The sequence below is a fragment of the Colias philodice genome, chromosome 20 (assembly GCF_061535455.1).
Source record: "Colias philodice isolate Cphi_HAF_F1 chromosome 20, ilColPhil1 Martin Lab GWU primary, whole genome shotgun sequence".
Taxonomy (NCBI): Eukaryota; Metazoa; Arthropoda; class Insecta; order Lepidoptera; family Pieridae; genus Colias; species Colias philodice.
In genome coordinates this window covers 243728-260562 of record NC_143105.1, presented here as the reverse complement: position 1 = coordinate 260562, position 16835 = coordinate 243728, and the positions used below count along the sequence as shown (strand labels likewise).

The following is a 16835-nucleotide window of genomic DNA, read 5'->3' as shown; positions in this document are numbered from 1 at the left end:
TTGCATGTTTGTGTTTTAGCCATTTTTGAATATTATTATTTAAATAGAACATTTATAACTAGGTAGTTGTTAAATAGGTAGTCAATAATCGCTAAAATATTTTTTTCTACACTGATCTTTCTTTCTAACTGTGCTCGTGACTTTTAAATTGCAGCTTAATTCGAGAGGGTTCTATTTTTATAACCGTTTCATACTCCATTTTAAAATGTCGATATCAATGAAGCCCATCACTATTTCAGTGAGGCGCTCGTGCAGAAACGCCGCCCCGACGTGAAACATTGTCGACAATTCAAAATGCCGCGTTTAATAGCCAACCACTTACCGAGCTCCAGTGTGGAATTAGGGATGTCAACATGATTGAGCAAGAATCGATGAATGCATTCTTATGGTGAGCAACTAAAAGAGAGTAAGTAAATTGTAAGTATAAAATTATGAATTTATATAATTTCCATCCACATTTCATCATACTCTGAATACACTAACTTATAATTTTTTAATCAAAGTTGAAACTAACTACTTATATATTACCTCTTAAGATACATTTCAAGAGAGAGAGGCTGAATATTTAGTTAGTAAATGTTATGAACATTCGTTTAGGATAACAACTCTGTAAGTTTTCCCTAATCTCAAAAGCGGCTATGTAAATTTTATTTCAACAAAGAAGTCTTTCTCAAAAAATATCCCGACGCAAAGTTAGGGCCGCAAGCTAGTTAACGATAATTAAAGCATTATTATTCGTCACACAGTAAAGAATTCCATTTTCCCCAATATTTCCGCCCCACAGGCCCCGGATAATAACCGACACTTGTTATGTCACCCGGCGCGGCCGGTGACGTCATCACATTTATACCTACCCTTGTTTTTGATTTCTTTCAACGTATTTTCTTTGACGTTCGAACATTGCATTGTCTGTTCCCTTTGAAATGGCTCCTTAGCTCAGTCTCACGATGAATGTCAGGATGTTTTTAATTTGAAAGTCTTTTATTTCTTGGCGAAAATAAAGTAATACATCTTGGCTGCTGATTTTTTTGTGAAAGAAGTGTGACAAAATATTTTTTCGCACTTACAATATGAATGATGACAGAGCTTCTGTTAGTCCGTTGCTTACTCGTGCCATAAACATTGGACATAATATTATTTTATTGAATTGTAATCAATAGTCAAATAACTTAGATAAGAGCAAAGTCTGTTTTATTTTAACGCAAACACCATTTGAAATGTAGAGTCATCCTAACCCGACTTTGTATATGTAGAAATAAAGTACTTATCACATAAAGTGCATGCGGGAGACGCCTCAATGAGATAATTCTATGAAGTGTGAATATCGATTAATTAACTTTATATGGCAGAAGTTAGGAATTACATGTCCTTAATAAACTCAATAAGAGCCACTTCACACTGACGTATAAGATATGAACATAAGAATATGCGCATTATTTATAAGGTATATTGGTTGCACGCGTCTCTGTGTGATCGTTATTGATATAATGATATTAACTGGATTCTGTTTAAGAGAAATTTCTTGTAGCAAATATCTATAACGTATCTGCTAATTAAAATAAAGTATAACTGTAACATTGATCGTTCGTTTGTATCTCAACATAAGAGAAGAAAAGTTTTTAAAAAAATAATTTAATCCATATTTTCACTAAAAGTAGTAAACATGAAATTAAAATAAAATTCATAATATAAAAATGTATAGAAGAGGTAGAGATGTGACATTTTTCCTAAGTAGGTATTAGAAATATTTAAAATGTAATCTTACCTTTATTATCTACCAGTAAGTGGCAAAAAGGTAAACAAACGTACCTGCAAAGAAAACAACAGTTATTTTTCAATTGTTATTAATTATTATAAAAAAATTCATAATAAACATGATAAAGTAATTTTACAATCAAAAGACTAGAAAATGATGACCTCCTTTTACTCAATATTAATTTTAGGTAAGCACCCAACAAAGTTCGCAACAAAGTTGAGCATTAAAAACGGCAAAACAAATAATTTCTCAAATGCAAATAATCGCGAGATTCCTGAGCGAAACAAGCGCCAACTTTCAGTCGGATAATTTAAAACTACAAAGTTTTGATTGTGAAACACATTAGCTGCTTTGCGCTTATGCTCGCGTTAAATGCAAGAGTTTTGGTTTACATTATGGATGCGAGGAAAGTCTAGATAAATATAGGGGATCTGCAGAAATAATTAAGTTATATCCTGATAAATCACTACATAGTATAAAACAAAGTCGCTTTCTCTGTCCCTGTATCCCTGTGTAGGTATGCTTAAATCTTTAAAACTGCGGAGCGGATTTTGATGCGGTTTTTTTAATAGATAGAGTTGTTTTTGAGGAAAGTTCATAAGCATCTATTAGTGTTTTCCACAAGGTTTTCAGTGTTTTGCAATGACGTTTTTAATTTTTGATACAGCGAGTAAGTTTACACTATAAACTAATCGACCTTCACTAAACACAAAATATGCATGAGGCAGGATTCGAACCCACGTCTTTCAGAAAACCGTGGCTACGCCTGACCTTTCAAACATTTAAAATTAAATTTTCTTGAAGTATCACCACGACCGACCAGATGGCGTTAACATCATAATAATTACTCATGTACTCTATTAAAATATAGTTCGTTCTGTAACCCTATCATAGATGGCGCTGTTTCTAGACTGTACTTCAACATATTCATATTTATAGTATTCAAATTTTATTTCCTAATAACGTTGTTCAACGTTATTAGGAAATAAAATTCGTTCAACAACCCTGGTACAGATGGCATTACTTAAACATATTATGGCACTGAGACGAGAGGCAAAAATAACTGAGTTCTCTAACCCCATCATAGATGGCGCTATAACGAATTTTCTTTATGTAACAAATGCACACGCGTAACTTTAAAAATATACTGTAATTTGCATAGATGGCGCTAGTGACGAATTATATAAAATCTTTAGTTTCAGGGATGTTGTAAAATCTGTTTGTATAGGCGCCATCTACATTATATAATTAACCCGAACAAGTTTAATAGTTATCTTTGTTACGCTAGATGGCGCTGATTCAAATAATTATATTAATAAAATGTGTAGTGCTTTGGAGCTATGTAAGAGGGCGCTGCTTTATCTGAGCAAGTGAAATTTACTAGAACTGAAGTACATATTACGATTGTCTTTAGCACAAGATAGATGGCATTGACAAAACGAATAGGTCTAGCACACATTCTAAACCACAGCTCAGGCGTTGTAAAAATTTAAGTCAAATCATGCTCTACGATAAACATAAAGGCCATGGGAAATTATTTATTACTTTTAGGTTCATGTTAAATATTATTTTATTCATACATGGCTACATAACATCGTTTGTAGTGCAATACAACGAATTACCCTGATTTTCTGTTTATTTCACCCTTCATTCTTCCTTTTGATAATTATAAGTACCTTGAGTAAATGTGGATCCCGTTCTGCAGCATCCAGCAAAGACTCCGCTTCACTCAGCCACGCGACGAACTTCTCAAGTGAACGGTCGAAATTCTGCAGCGACGACACCGCTGAGTGCAGCGCTTTACCGCGAGCTATGATGCTGTAATACGATGGTAGTTAGTTCTTTTTATAAAAGGCTTTTAGGAAGAACAATATTTTACGAACAGAACAATATGAACAATATTTTACAGAGATTTGAATGATTTGGAAGTTATCTATAAGACTCATAATGCTGCGTTGAGCGAAATCAAATTCTGCGATACTTTTTCAAATTACACGATTTTAAATACAAAATAATAAATAGTAATACAACTAGGATATACCACTCTACGTTATCATATTAAAATTATTAATTTAATTTATTAATATTTCGAAAATCAAGAAACACAGCTCTATCTAGAGCTATTAGGAAAATATCCCGTGTAGAGTTCACGCTATTATAACTTAGAGTGACATATTTTTTATGTCTTTTATGGCAATTTCTACAAGTATATAAAGAAGATAGACGTTTTCACACAATATATAATGTATTCTAGCTCCTAGAGGAATGCTTTCTTAATTAATGAAACATTATCAGAATTTAAATAACCACCCTTGCTCTCACTCTTATTCCTTAAAATTGTTCACATCTTCATACAAACTTTTATGCTTCTCTATATACTGTTCTACTAAACCAATCAATTGTAAGTTCACTATCTTTTTATTTTTATTACCTGTTATTAAGTTCACTATATCTATGGTTGATGGCTTCAGTGGCTCGTTTGATGCGTGTGGTATCATCATTGCGGTAGACCGCGATCAGCCGCTGGGTCAGCTGGCCGAATAGTTCTATCTGATGCTTGTATTGGTGGACCTCCGCGTGGAATGACTGGAAGATGAATGGTGGGTTAGTTTTAATTGTGACGTCACAGGGGCTTAACACAGAGGATTTAAAGGGAGGGTTCAAGAATTGATGTATGGATTGTGATACTCATTTATTATTTACTTGATAACATAAATATAAGAGGTAAATGTAGGTTTTATTTCGGTAAATTCAAACAAAAAAATTTCTGTTCTGTGTTATTATTTAATCAACGTACTAATTAGTACATCCTACATAGTAGTGAACAAGGAGAGTATATCTTTTTGTTTAACAAAAGTTACAATTTTCAATAGGGCTCTACCAAGAATCGTACCATAAACATCTCGGTTTTTCGCGATATAACGACCAGTAGAAAAATATAGATGGCAGTTATTTTAAGATTGAAAACCCTCTTACATTTTATGGTCTCCCCAAAGTTGACTAAAAATCGATACAAGAACGAAGTTTATAGGTGTGTGATAGATGATAAATAAATATTTATCTTGTTGCTGTAACTTTTAGGCTGAAGTTAATAAGTGGACGAAAATTTTGTAGAACTTTTAAAGATCCGTCACGTTAAAGGACACATTATTGTGACACGAGAGCGATGAAAAATATTACGACGAAAGAAGTAGTTATATTTTAAGCTATGCATTTTAAAAGCTCGATTATTGTCTTATATTAGGTAAGGTAGCTTTGTTGTAGTGGTAGTAACATTGAGAATTAGGTTTTGCTGTGTATAGAAGTCTGTACTGTGATTTGGAATGTCATTGGTTATTTTGATAAAATATTTGCACAGAATAAAAAACTAACATTATTTGCATCTTGTATTTTAGCATACATAAAAATATATATCATAAAATACTATGAAGCATACTGTTACTTATTGGAATATAAAAATTCTGCCAAAGAAAAATACTATTTCGTTCTAAATCAAAATAACGTAAAAAAATGGCACAGATAAAACAAACAGCTGTCAATATTTATACAGAGAAAACACGAGCGACGGGAAATAAAATTTACCGTTGCGCGACAACCCTTGCTTTTATTACAAGCTAAGGGACGTTATGCATGAGCGTTTATTTGGTAGAGTCGCAACGTTTCTTTTGAATTTTCTTAAATTTGATTTGAGATGAGTATGTAGAAACATTTAAACATAATAATTAAATACATTGTGTTTTCATTTATGTGTTTAGTTTCGAGCAGAAAGATATAAAACATATAATGTCACCCAAAAATGCATATAATTTAAGCTCCCATAGTATTATATCAAAAAAAAATTGAATAGCGTAGTTTACACAATATACAAACATACAAATAATCATCGAAAAAAAAAACTTTGGCTATTGCCCGTATAAAGATTTTTAAGTTTTTCTTCAATATTTAAAATGTAGAGACATCATCTACATCTTTAATTTATGCTTTTGCCCCTTGTAATAGTTATACTATACTAATGTAAAGTTTATTTTGAACGGCCAGTGTGTTTAAAGCTCCTAAACATGTCCCTACAAGGCGGTGATTAGCGACGTCCGCACTGAGCTTCCGCCAAGTCCTTACGAGCCAACTCGTAACTTGTTCAATCAAAACTTTCTACCAATTACGTTCATGACAGAACCCCTTTTAATTGCACGAAGAATGTATTGCTTCAAGACATTTCGGGGTCTAGAGACCTATTTTAAACATGTTACTACCTAAATGAGGACTGAAGACACGGCTAGTGATTGTTAAAACCTATTTACATACGTCATGTCTTTTAAACATTACGTAGATTAATTATTATAGAGGCTTAAGAAGATAAATAAGTCGAACATAACGTAAGTTTTTAACAAATTATTATTAGCTGTACGTTATTTGAAATAATAATAGTCCTTGCGTTTCGAAACGAAATGCTAAAGATTTGTGTTAAATTTTGCACGTTGAAAAGCCTACAATATTTCAGTACCTACTATTCTAAACACTTTTCGTTATAGAATTCTCAAGAAAAGCTTCCTATAGAAATGATCCAATGAAGTAAGGTACACAAAGAAACGTAGCTTATAATACATTGTTAATTTCTAAACATAACTACTACATCACTACCTTCTGTTCCCTCAACTGCATCTCCAGTACATCAGCGGTATGTCCGGGCGGTGTCATGGCCGCCAGTCTTGTCTCCATGCGCGTGAGCCAAGCGTCCGCGTCGCGCCGCCTCGCTTCGTATCGCTGCGAGTCGCCGAGCATCGCGTCGAGTTGCGCTTTGCGCTGGAGCACACGTGCGTTCGCCTCATCCCAGTGCTCGCGTAGGGCTGTCACTGGAAAGTTTTTTGTAGGGTTAGGTGGTAGAATTGATTTTGGTTTGAAGATTAAAGTTGGGTATGGGCCAGAATGTTTTGTATCGCTTAAATTAACGAGCTTTGCAATTTTATACACAGTTACTTTATGGCATGGTGAAGTATCTATTCATACTTTTATATACCGCCACGTACAACCAAATAATATTTTAATGTAGTTTCATAATGTTATTATTAGATTACCACCAATTAAAATACAGCGCTGAAGAAACAATGAAAACGGATCCGCAACATCAAAATCTTTGTATCGATTTATTGTAGAGAAGCCATGAAGCGCAAAACAAGCGATACGTTTTATTCAGCTGTAATAAAATATTAAAATAAATAACGAACCGGTGTTCCCGTTATTTCCCAATCAACTAAATGGTATTATAAATAATTAAGAATAAGTCATTTATAATACCATAGTTTCTCCTATTTTTAATAAATATTATATAAACACTCATTCCGTCACTACAAGACTCATTACTCATAAAAAAGTTCATTCGTTTTCTACCAAATTGAAAAACTTACAACATCTTGAACAAACTGTACGAGTACATCATGACTTTTAATTAAATTGAATTTTCTTTTTCATTTTATCAAGATAATGTAAGTCTAATGCAAACTAATAGAAAATTCTCATTATAAAGTGAACAGTATTGCAAAAGCTCCGTAGAACCTATGAAACCTATCTGAGAGTGTGTTGACGTTTTAAAAATTCACTTTGCTCGTAACTGAGGATATTGAGTTACTTGATAAGGTAAAGCTCCATGATAGAGCGTCGCTGTAGCTATATTTTGTAACAGGTTTGATAAAAAATGCAGAATAACACGATAAATAAAAATACATACCATGTAGAGTTATAAATTCTATATTCAAGAATTATAGAGTAATCTTTTCCTTGTTTTTCGGCCAATGTAAGTTCAATTTTACATATTTATCTGTAAAATTTATTTAAATACCTATCATAACTGTTTAATATATGTCTATAGCTGCTTAACTGTAGTGTTACACAATCCTAACTAGCCATGTTGTCAAATCCCTCGGGCGGAGCGCCCTGAATCGTAACAAAATAATATTATTATGTTTACAAACATTGTTGTTTTTCTACAATGCGTAATTGTTTGAAATGTAAAGTAGGACCTAATACATAAATGTTGGATTGTATATCACATTAATATGGATAAGTAACAAGTCTTTGTAACGAGATCTAGATAAATATAAATAGAACTTATAATATTATATCGGTATCTTTTCTTTTAAGCTTTGTATCTACTTGAATGAAAGCTGAACAGTTTTTAAAGTAAAAATATAATATTTTTTGCTATATTTGTGACCGAGTCTGTGGATGTTCATGGGCGGCGCTTTCTGTCCGGCGACGCCCAAGCTCGTTTGCCAGCTTATACATAAAAAAATTGTGCTTTTCTCACTTATTTCTGAATTTCTTGGTGTTATTATAGATATTTGGAGAAAATCCTACCTATTTCGAGAAAAATGATTTTCCATAAAATCATAAATTTCGTTGCTAGCAAGCACATAGGCCTACTAATACAATGAGTGCAAGCAGCTTTTAAGTGCATGGGATTAAAATATAGTGTGTTATAAGGATATTTGCTTATTTTGTTTTTATTTATTAATAATTTTCAATAAAAACTGTTAATAAACTGTTACATTTTACTTGGAATATAAAAATAAAACACTTGGTAAATTATGATACGCTGTATTTTTAAAAGCATATTATATTTTGTTAATATGTTGAATGATGATGTATGACGTACATTGCTCTACACATACGAAGCACTATTAGGGTATAAATAAGTTACCTAATATAGCAAGCAATGTATGTGAGAGGGTTAAAATAAACGTCAAACCTTTGAGCAGTGCTCTCAAATGTAATAGTTGAGCACTGGTTTTTGATACTGGAAAACCGGTTATATCAGCTGTAATAGATAAAAATATATACATATACATACATAAAGTAAATATGTACAAAAAGTACTCTTGAATGATGCTAAATTTTTTATTCTAAAATAATATTATAATGCACACAATATAATATCTACGTGTTTATAAGGCTTATATTTAAGATATAGTCGTAAATGAAACTACTCAATAAGATAAAAATACATAAATCATACACATTAACATGCAACAATAACAAGTATGTTATTCATATCATTTGTATGAACTTTAAATTGGTAAAAATTGTCTTATAAATACAAAAAATTATTTATTGATAAACTCAAAGCCATCTCTACCAAACCTTCTCAACCATTTAACTGACCAACATTAAAACCTATCTACTAATGACTAACCAAGTGACCACATCCCCATACCGATCAATGTTAACCCTCCCAGTCGCGCCCTGCCAAGCCCTGCTCGATTTGGCCTCGTTAAAAAAAGATTTGCCTCAACCGTGACGCGTACCATCCAGATTACCTTTGGATGTTTTTTCATTGGAAACGAGATTATGCGGAACAATGAAATTCCTTTTTATGTGAATTCTTTTTTAAAATTTGCAAGAATGCTTGAAAGTGTAAGAATTCGAATTATCGGTAAAGAAATACAGAATCTGTCTTTAATAATATGTGATAACATAGTTACTGTTGTATTAATTGTGATATTAATAAAGCCCTTACACCTAAATAAATAAATAAATCGTTTATTTGCAAGTAAACATGGTATACATAGGTGTTAAAATACATTATTACAGCATGTTTAGCCTTCTTTCAACGGCATGCAAATTACTTGAATACACTAACTATAAAAGATCTCGAAATACTAATTATAAATGATCGACGCGACACACCCACCTACTTCAATAACATCAACATCTTTCAAACACTCATAACACAAACACAAATCATAAAAAAACCTATTAAGTATCTACTAAACGCTTCACAAAAGTCCAAAAAAGAAGCAATTTAAATAACAAAAACACTCCGAAGTCGTGTAACCTCTTCTAATTAACGATGATAAACTTTTGGCAAACAAGTATTCGTCTTTAAATGACACTGCTAAAATGTCTTTCCTAATGATCTCTACTTGTTAAGCTTTTGAATAATAAGTGGGAAATTCGTCCAATTTAAACGAACCGACCTGGTTGCCATGGTGACCTGGTATATTTACCAGGATTCCAGTTGCTTGACTATAAATTCCAAACCTAACTCTATCGAAGCTGTAGGATTGATGTCTACTAAAATATTATCTGTACGTCATTGTTCGTAAAGCATAGCTAGAGAAGGAAACGAAGGTGTTTAAACCGTTTTGTTTTTATATATATGTACAAAAGGTATTATTGTCAAAAAGCAAGTAGGTATTGCAAATTATCCTGATAATATAATTATATGTTAATCAGTTATCTAGACATTAATAAAACAATGTTTATTAGAATATAATATATTCATTTTCAAAACGTGGGAATCACTGAGCCATCTAAGTAATACAATTTCATGGCATGCATATTCTCTTTAGATTTTCTCGTTAAATTAAAAATATTAATAAACTTGAAATTAGTATGAGGGAAACCTATTCAAGAAGATTCCTTTATATCAGCGCTTGCAGTATTCCTCAATACCTCAGCAAATTAACGATGTATTTTCTATTAGCGTGTAATATTTTATAAACAACTAGCGGTCCGCCCTGGCTTCGCCCGTGCTAGATATTTACGTTTTCACTCCATAAGAATGACTCGTACTTCAAGGAATATAATAAAAAAAAATTATCGACATCGGTCCACCCGTTCACGCGTGATGCCGTGACCAAGGAAAACGGGTTTCATTTTTATATACATATTGTATATAGATTTATGTTTTATCTATGTAATTTTACAAGCTTACATTTCTATACAACATTTGATCAGATTTTTTTATATATTAGGTATGTCATAGTTAAATTAAAATTTAATTTTTAATAACGTTTATGTTCGAATAAAACAACACGCACATACGTATCATTTAATTATGGGTAGCAATAAAACGAGTGACTGTAAATTACAGTTCTAAGTGTCAAAATTAATTAATTTGGGTTATAGAATTACTAAGTGAGCGACTGACTTCGAGTGACGAGAAATCAACAGAACAGCAACTTACAAACATTAATTTGAGTTACTTAAAATACAAAATGAGCAGCTTCATAATATTTGAGCGACCTAATATTTGTTTGAGTGTCAACGTTACGTCCTGCATTTTTTTCAATATTTGGCAAATGTATTTTTTATACTGAGCGGCATTTTATCTTAAATGAAGTGTTTCGAATACATAAACCACTTTGAAAAATACACTAATGAGCAGAGTATAATGAGCTCACATTTAAAAAATAAAAACAATATGAAATAACTATTTGAAGAAACACTATTCTATTAGTTGAGCAATTTTATTATTGAAATATAAGGGTAATTAAATAAAACAATGAACTCCGTAAAAATAAAGTAATATGCATGCACGAAATGCGACCATTTTTGTTTGTTTTTTAAAAGCGATTCGCTTCTGGCACTCGCCGGCCGCTGCCGCGGCACGCTCGCTTTGCTCGCTCGGCTCGTGCGTTGTTTACCTATTAAAGTCTAACCTAACCTAACCTAACTGTTTTCTATTGAAAAAACCATTCGCTTCTGGTATTCGCCGGTGCTACCGCGGCACTAACTTAAAATATTCTGAATTTTTAATGTTAGTGACTCTCTAAGATATTTTATACGATCTGGCCAAATGTCGATGACCAAATCGACACGATAACGACGATCAAACTATGTTGGCCATTTCATGAAATGAGCAAATCTACGATATGGCCACGACACATACATATCTATTGATAAATTCGGGACAGTCGTACGATCCTTTTTGCCAGTCGATTCGTCGCCCCGCCCCCATTCGAATTCGCGCGCATTTAAAAATCTGTAGTTTTCATTAAAAAAGCGTATCAAAATAAAAAACATAAGCCCTCAAATAGAATATCAGTAAACAATAATCATTAATAAAGCAGCTTACAAAACTTTGCTCAAAGTGAACTTTTTAGTAGTTCGCTAAGTATAACCTCACTTAGAAAAATCGAATCTATCTTAATATTGAAGTTGCCCTCTCTGTATTTCCAGTCGCTCACTTAGTAATGAAGTCGCTCGGATAAAATTTTAATATCTGAAATGGATTTATCACAATCCACTTTTTGTAAGCTCGTTCTGGATTTTATTATAAATCAATATTCGTCGTCAGTTTAGTTAATTTTTCGCTTAGTCAAATTCATACCGCTCAAGTTATTAAAACAGTATGTCATCATCAGTCGCAAAGTTTTTTTTTGTTCGCTCGTTTTATAATTCCCCTTTAATTATTATACTGTTTCATTATATTCCGACTCACAGTTACATGCAGTCTTGTAAAAATACCACAGATTTCTAAAAACCTGACAAAGAAAACTCTAAAAACACAACAAAACTCTTGTAGCGAGCTTTAATAAATTACAGTGAAAATACAGGTATCACAGTTAATTAGCTAGGAGCAATTAATTAGTACATTCCCATCTCGTAATTATGTACATAATATTATACCATCTTCGTTTTGTATAAGATTCCCTTGACGAGTCTTGTGGAGCTTTTATAAGATAAACGTAGAGACAAAATGAGTTTTTTGTTCATTTGTATACTAATTTCGACTTTCCATTGCTTATTAAAAATTGCTTCTTTGTTGGGACTTTTTTTCTTGTATATAACTTTATAGGGATGTCGTGAATTGGAATTTCGGTATCAAACACAAATAAAATCGTTTTGTGTCTTACAGAATAAAAGTATTATGTTACGATATGAATATAATAGAAATATGCTTAATATGTGTGTACCTGCTAAGTATTTAAAATAATTTTTATGCATATGATTTATTCCAAAAAATAGATACACTTCTAAAACGTTCCTTATTAAAAATGTATAATATCTATGCATTTGTCTTACAAGACAAACACTATAAGTACATCTACATATTACCTCTACTAATGAAAACTGCAAAACAAAACAGTAAAATGGATACTCAATGAGGGAAAGCCCTATATCCCACAAGGGGACACAAGATTATCAGTTCAAATATACGTATTTCATAACTGCATGATTTAAAACAAAGTCGCTTTCTCTGTCCCTATAAATATTATATTAAATCTTTAAAACTACGCTACGGATTTTGATGCAGTTTTTTAAATAGATAGAATGATTGAAGAGGAAGGTTTATATGTATAATTTATTAGGTTGTAGAAGCGGGCGAAGAACTAGTGAAACAATTAATAAAATACAAGTAGTATTGACACAATATCGCTTCAATACAAGTGTGGCATAATTAACATAGACAAAGCATTCAAATTGTGTTGTAGGTATCGTTTGTTGTTGCATGTCGATTGAATTCATTTCATTAATTATGAGTAAATACGAGTTCAAATGCTCGACATTAGTACGGAAAACGGTACCCATACACGACTACACTTCAAAATATTACCTCTAAATACTAGGCAGAGATTTTTGGGTGCTTTTTTTTTCATATTTTAAGTACTAGCTGTGCCCCGCGGTTTCACCCACATTGCTCCGCTCCTGTTAGTCTTAGCATGATGCTATCTAACACCGAAATAATTTTCCAAATCGGACCAGTAGTTCCTGAGATTAGCGTGTTCAAACAAATAAACAAACAAAATTTATAATATTTGTATAGATTTAAAACCTGAACTAAAGCTAGCTGAAACTGAAAAATTGTTGTTTATTTTAAACACTATTTTCCAAGTAGAACACAACATTGCACTTTGATGACTAACAGACATAACAATTTATCTATCTCATTTTCCCTTTCAAGACGAAACCTATCGACTACATACAAATAAACCTATATAAATTGAGTCACATCGGATTGTACAATACAAATCGATTCACAAAGTCCATTAGAGAAACACAAGTGATCCACTGACAAGGTTATCAGGCAACTGTCGAAGTTATTAAATATTCTTTGTGATCGCGACTTATTGTAGACGCGACTTACATTTCTTATTCATTGAATCTTTGTGCCTTTTGTATCGATTGGCTTTGTAAGACTGTTTAGTGTTTAATATAAATTGCTTGGTACAAAACTGATAAAATTGTAATGTGATGTGTTGTGTCGTGTTGTGTTGTTATGTGATGTGTTTTGATGTGAGTGACTATGAAAATAATACCTACCAACAACTAGGTTTGAAGCACGAAATTTCGTATTTTGATTTTTTTTTCTTACTATGAAAGAGGGAGGTAGATTAAGTTTGTAAAGTCCATCGGTCAATCAAAAAGTGTTCAAGTAGTATCTATCCAAAAGAAATCGCGACGTTTTCCTTTTTTGCCTAGAAGGTACTTCAACCCAACACATCCCTTCCCTTCATCAGGGCGACAAATTCATTTCAACATCGTAACATATAACCACCAAACAAGGCGAGACCATTTATCGTGGCCGTCTAATTAACACAGTAAGAAACCTCAGTCAATTAACGTGAATTCAATTTACGGTTGCGTCGTGAGTTGGGAGTCTTGGAGGACAAAAAGGAACGGACTGGTTAGCGAAAATTGGCTTGTATTTTACTTATGTAAGATTAGCTAACTCGTAAACGTACTTATTTATTTAATGTTTACTATCTTTCCGCCCGGGGCTTCGCCCGCTTTGTCGAAAACCTAATAAATTACAAACTAAAACCTACTACTCCTTGAATTACTCGATATATTAAAAAAATCCGTCAAAATTTGTTGCGTAATTTTAAAGATTCAGATCTTTATAAGACATACAGACGGCGGAAAGCGACTTTGTATTTATATTATGTAGTGATATATTTTATACATTAAGAATCTTTATCGCAATTGTTTTAAAAATATTGTATGGGATTATTGTTTTTGAAGAGAAACAGGAATGTACATAAAATCCTAATTAAAATTTAATGTACACAATATAATACAATGTAAATATGATTCAGTAAATAAGAAAGAAAAAAAAATCGTTTCTCCTTTGTTCTGTACCTTGTAGAACAATCTATTCATGTCATATCTCGATTAAAAAAGTATTATTATAACAAAAAAACCATTAATGAAACAATGTCTTTTGTCATGGAAGCACTTCCCACTTTCCTGTAAGTAACAAAAGCGTTGACCTTTGTGACGTCATATCCGCTGGTTGTTATCGTAAAATTATGAATATCCGTTATATTGCTCATACAAACTTTCATTTTTACAAATTTTGTGATTTGAAAAAGTTTCGTCTAAAAAGGGATGAAAGGCTACGTAATGTCCAAAATGCTTAAACAAACATTGATTATATTATTGCTTCTCAATTATTATAAATATCTTGTTTACATTAAGTCTATAAACAAGATATATTTTACGACAAATTTATAATTTTATTTGAGGGTAGTTTGAAAATGTTTACATTGTGTCGTCGTGCCACGCTTCAGTTGATTCACGCGTGGTACTGTGTTATTATTAATACAAATACAAGAGTTTCATCAGTTTGTGTGTACTTCTATGGCTGTTACATTATGGTAAGTGGATTGATGTTACATTTTACATATCAATTAAGTATTATTATGCATTTTTATTCAAGCTGTTGTGAAATTTTGTAACTGATTTTGAACGGGTTCTTGTTTCTTATGGCTGGTTCACACTTTGATTAGTGCGAGTGCAGGTGATGAGTGCGAGTGCAGGTGTGTAGTGCGAGAAGTGTCCAATTGACTGCGAGTGCAGGTGATTAGTGCGAGTGCAGGTGTGTAGTGCGAGTAGTGTCCAATTGACTGCGAGTGCAGGTGATTAGTGCGAGTGCAGGCACGCTGCGAGTGAGGGGGAAGGGAGGGCGCGCGGGACGTGGCTACTCGCAGTCCACTCGCAAAAAAATAGAACACGCTTCTATTCACTTTACTACACAGCCTACTAAACACTCGCACTAAACAGTCGCTGTCCACACGTAGTACTACTCATCACCTGCACTCGCACTAATCAAAGTGTGAACCAGCCATTATATAATATAAGTAGATAGGTATTTGTAACGCGGTGTAAGCAAAGTTTTTTATAAAAATTTACAAACGGTGATAGTTTTGGGCCGCGTGGCTATAAAACTGCATGTAACGTTTGCTTCTAGAAGGAAATTAATTGAATAAATAAATTTTTGAGTTTGAGTTACTACTATAAGTTACTAGTTTGCCTATTTCATTGTTGGTTGTTGAATGAAAGGCAATTAGAAGAATAATATATATTTATAATATATTGGTTTTACATCGTTAATTTATAGACGTGAGTACAGAGCTTAGTTGGATAGCGACTGTTTTGAATACAATTCGATCATTCCATATCGGTTTCGTATCCTAATATGGACAGACGATTTTGCAGACACAAACTAAACATAATATTGGTAGGCACATTAGGTACTTTATTTTTTTGTATTCTATCACAAGTCACAATTTATTTGTTCAAATAAATACTTAGGCGCCACGTTTTCCTCTAATGTAATGTTTTCCTCATTTTCATAAGAAATGGTTCATTAAAATGTCTAACCACGTATGTATCTACTTATATTCTCTCCGTTCAAAACACGCTTATCTTTGCAATCTTACTCTAAGCGGTATAATATTAATTTCTAATTAAATACAGCGCTCAGGCGGGCAGCGCGCAGCGTGCCGGTGAATTTTCTTTGAAACTCATGAATTATGGAGGCATTTGATTAGAGTGTTATTACGTTTCAAAAGTGCTTCTATAAGAAGTCTAATTGAATAAATGAATGTTTGAGTTTAAGTTTGAACTTATATTGTTGATTGGGTTGTATTTCAAATAATTAATCAAAGACTTCTACAGTGAAAATATAAATTAGTATCATTGTTATCGTTTAACGTATTTCTTGATCACGTTCATAGAATCAATCTATACAATAAGTAACAACAATGAATATTGTTCCTTTTCAACTCCTCAGTCGTTTTACCTTGAACTCGGAACATACAAAAGGGCTTTAAAACCTTTTAAACCATATAGGTAGTGATTTTTATTTACTAAAAACTTGTAAATTATACCTATAAAAATACGTGTGGCACTCGGGGACTGCCGCGGTAAAGCTATTGCATGCTATGCCTTCAAGCCACACCTCTGTGCCCGTCGGAGTGGGGAGCGTGAGGTTTTTTCGTTACGGCATTTCTGGATTCAGTCCCCGCGCTCAAGGCCCGCGATAGAAGCTATGCAATAGCTTAAAACAATCATA

At 32.7% G+C, this 16835-nt stretch overlaps 1 protein-coding gene across 4 annotated transcripts in view; it reads right to left on the bottom strand.

Annotated features, from left to right (window-relative positions):
* The window catches only part of Dys (Dystrophin), a 433719-nt gene that overhangs the window by 246383 nt on the left and 170501 nt on the right, over positions 1-16835 (bottom strand). For 2 of the 4 annotated variants that reach the window (XM_089707817.1, XM_089707819.1), the window contains 4 exons: positions 8499-8567; positions 6395-6606; positions 4188-4342; positions 3433-3574 (listed from right to left, as the gene is read on the bottom strand). In XM_089707817.1, coding sequence (XP_089563943.1) covers positions 3433-3574; positions 4188-4342; positions 6395-6606; positions 8499-8567 — 578 coding nt within the window. The remainder of the gene's footprint in view (positions 1-3432; positions 3575-4187; positions 4343-6394; positions 6607-8498; positions 8568-16835) is intronic. The other 2 variants (XM_089707820.1, XM_089707818.1) reach the window with 1 other exon arrangement.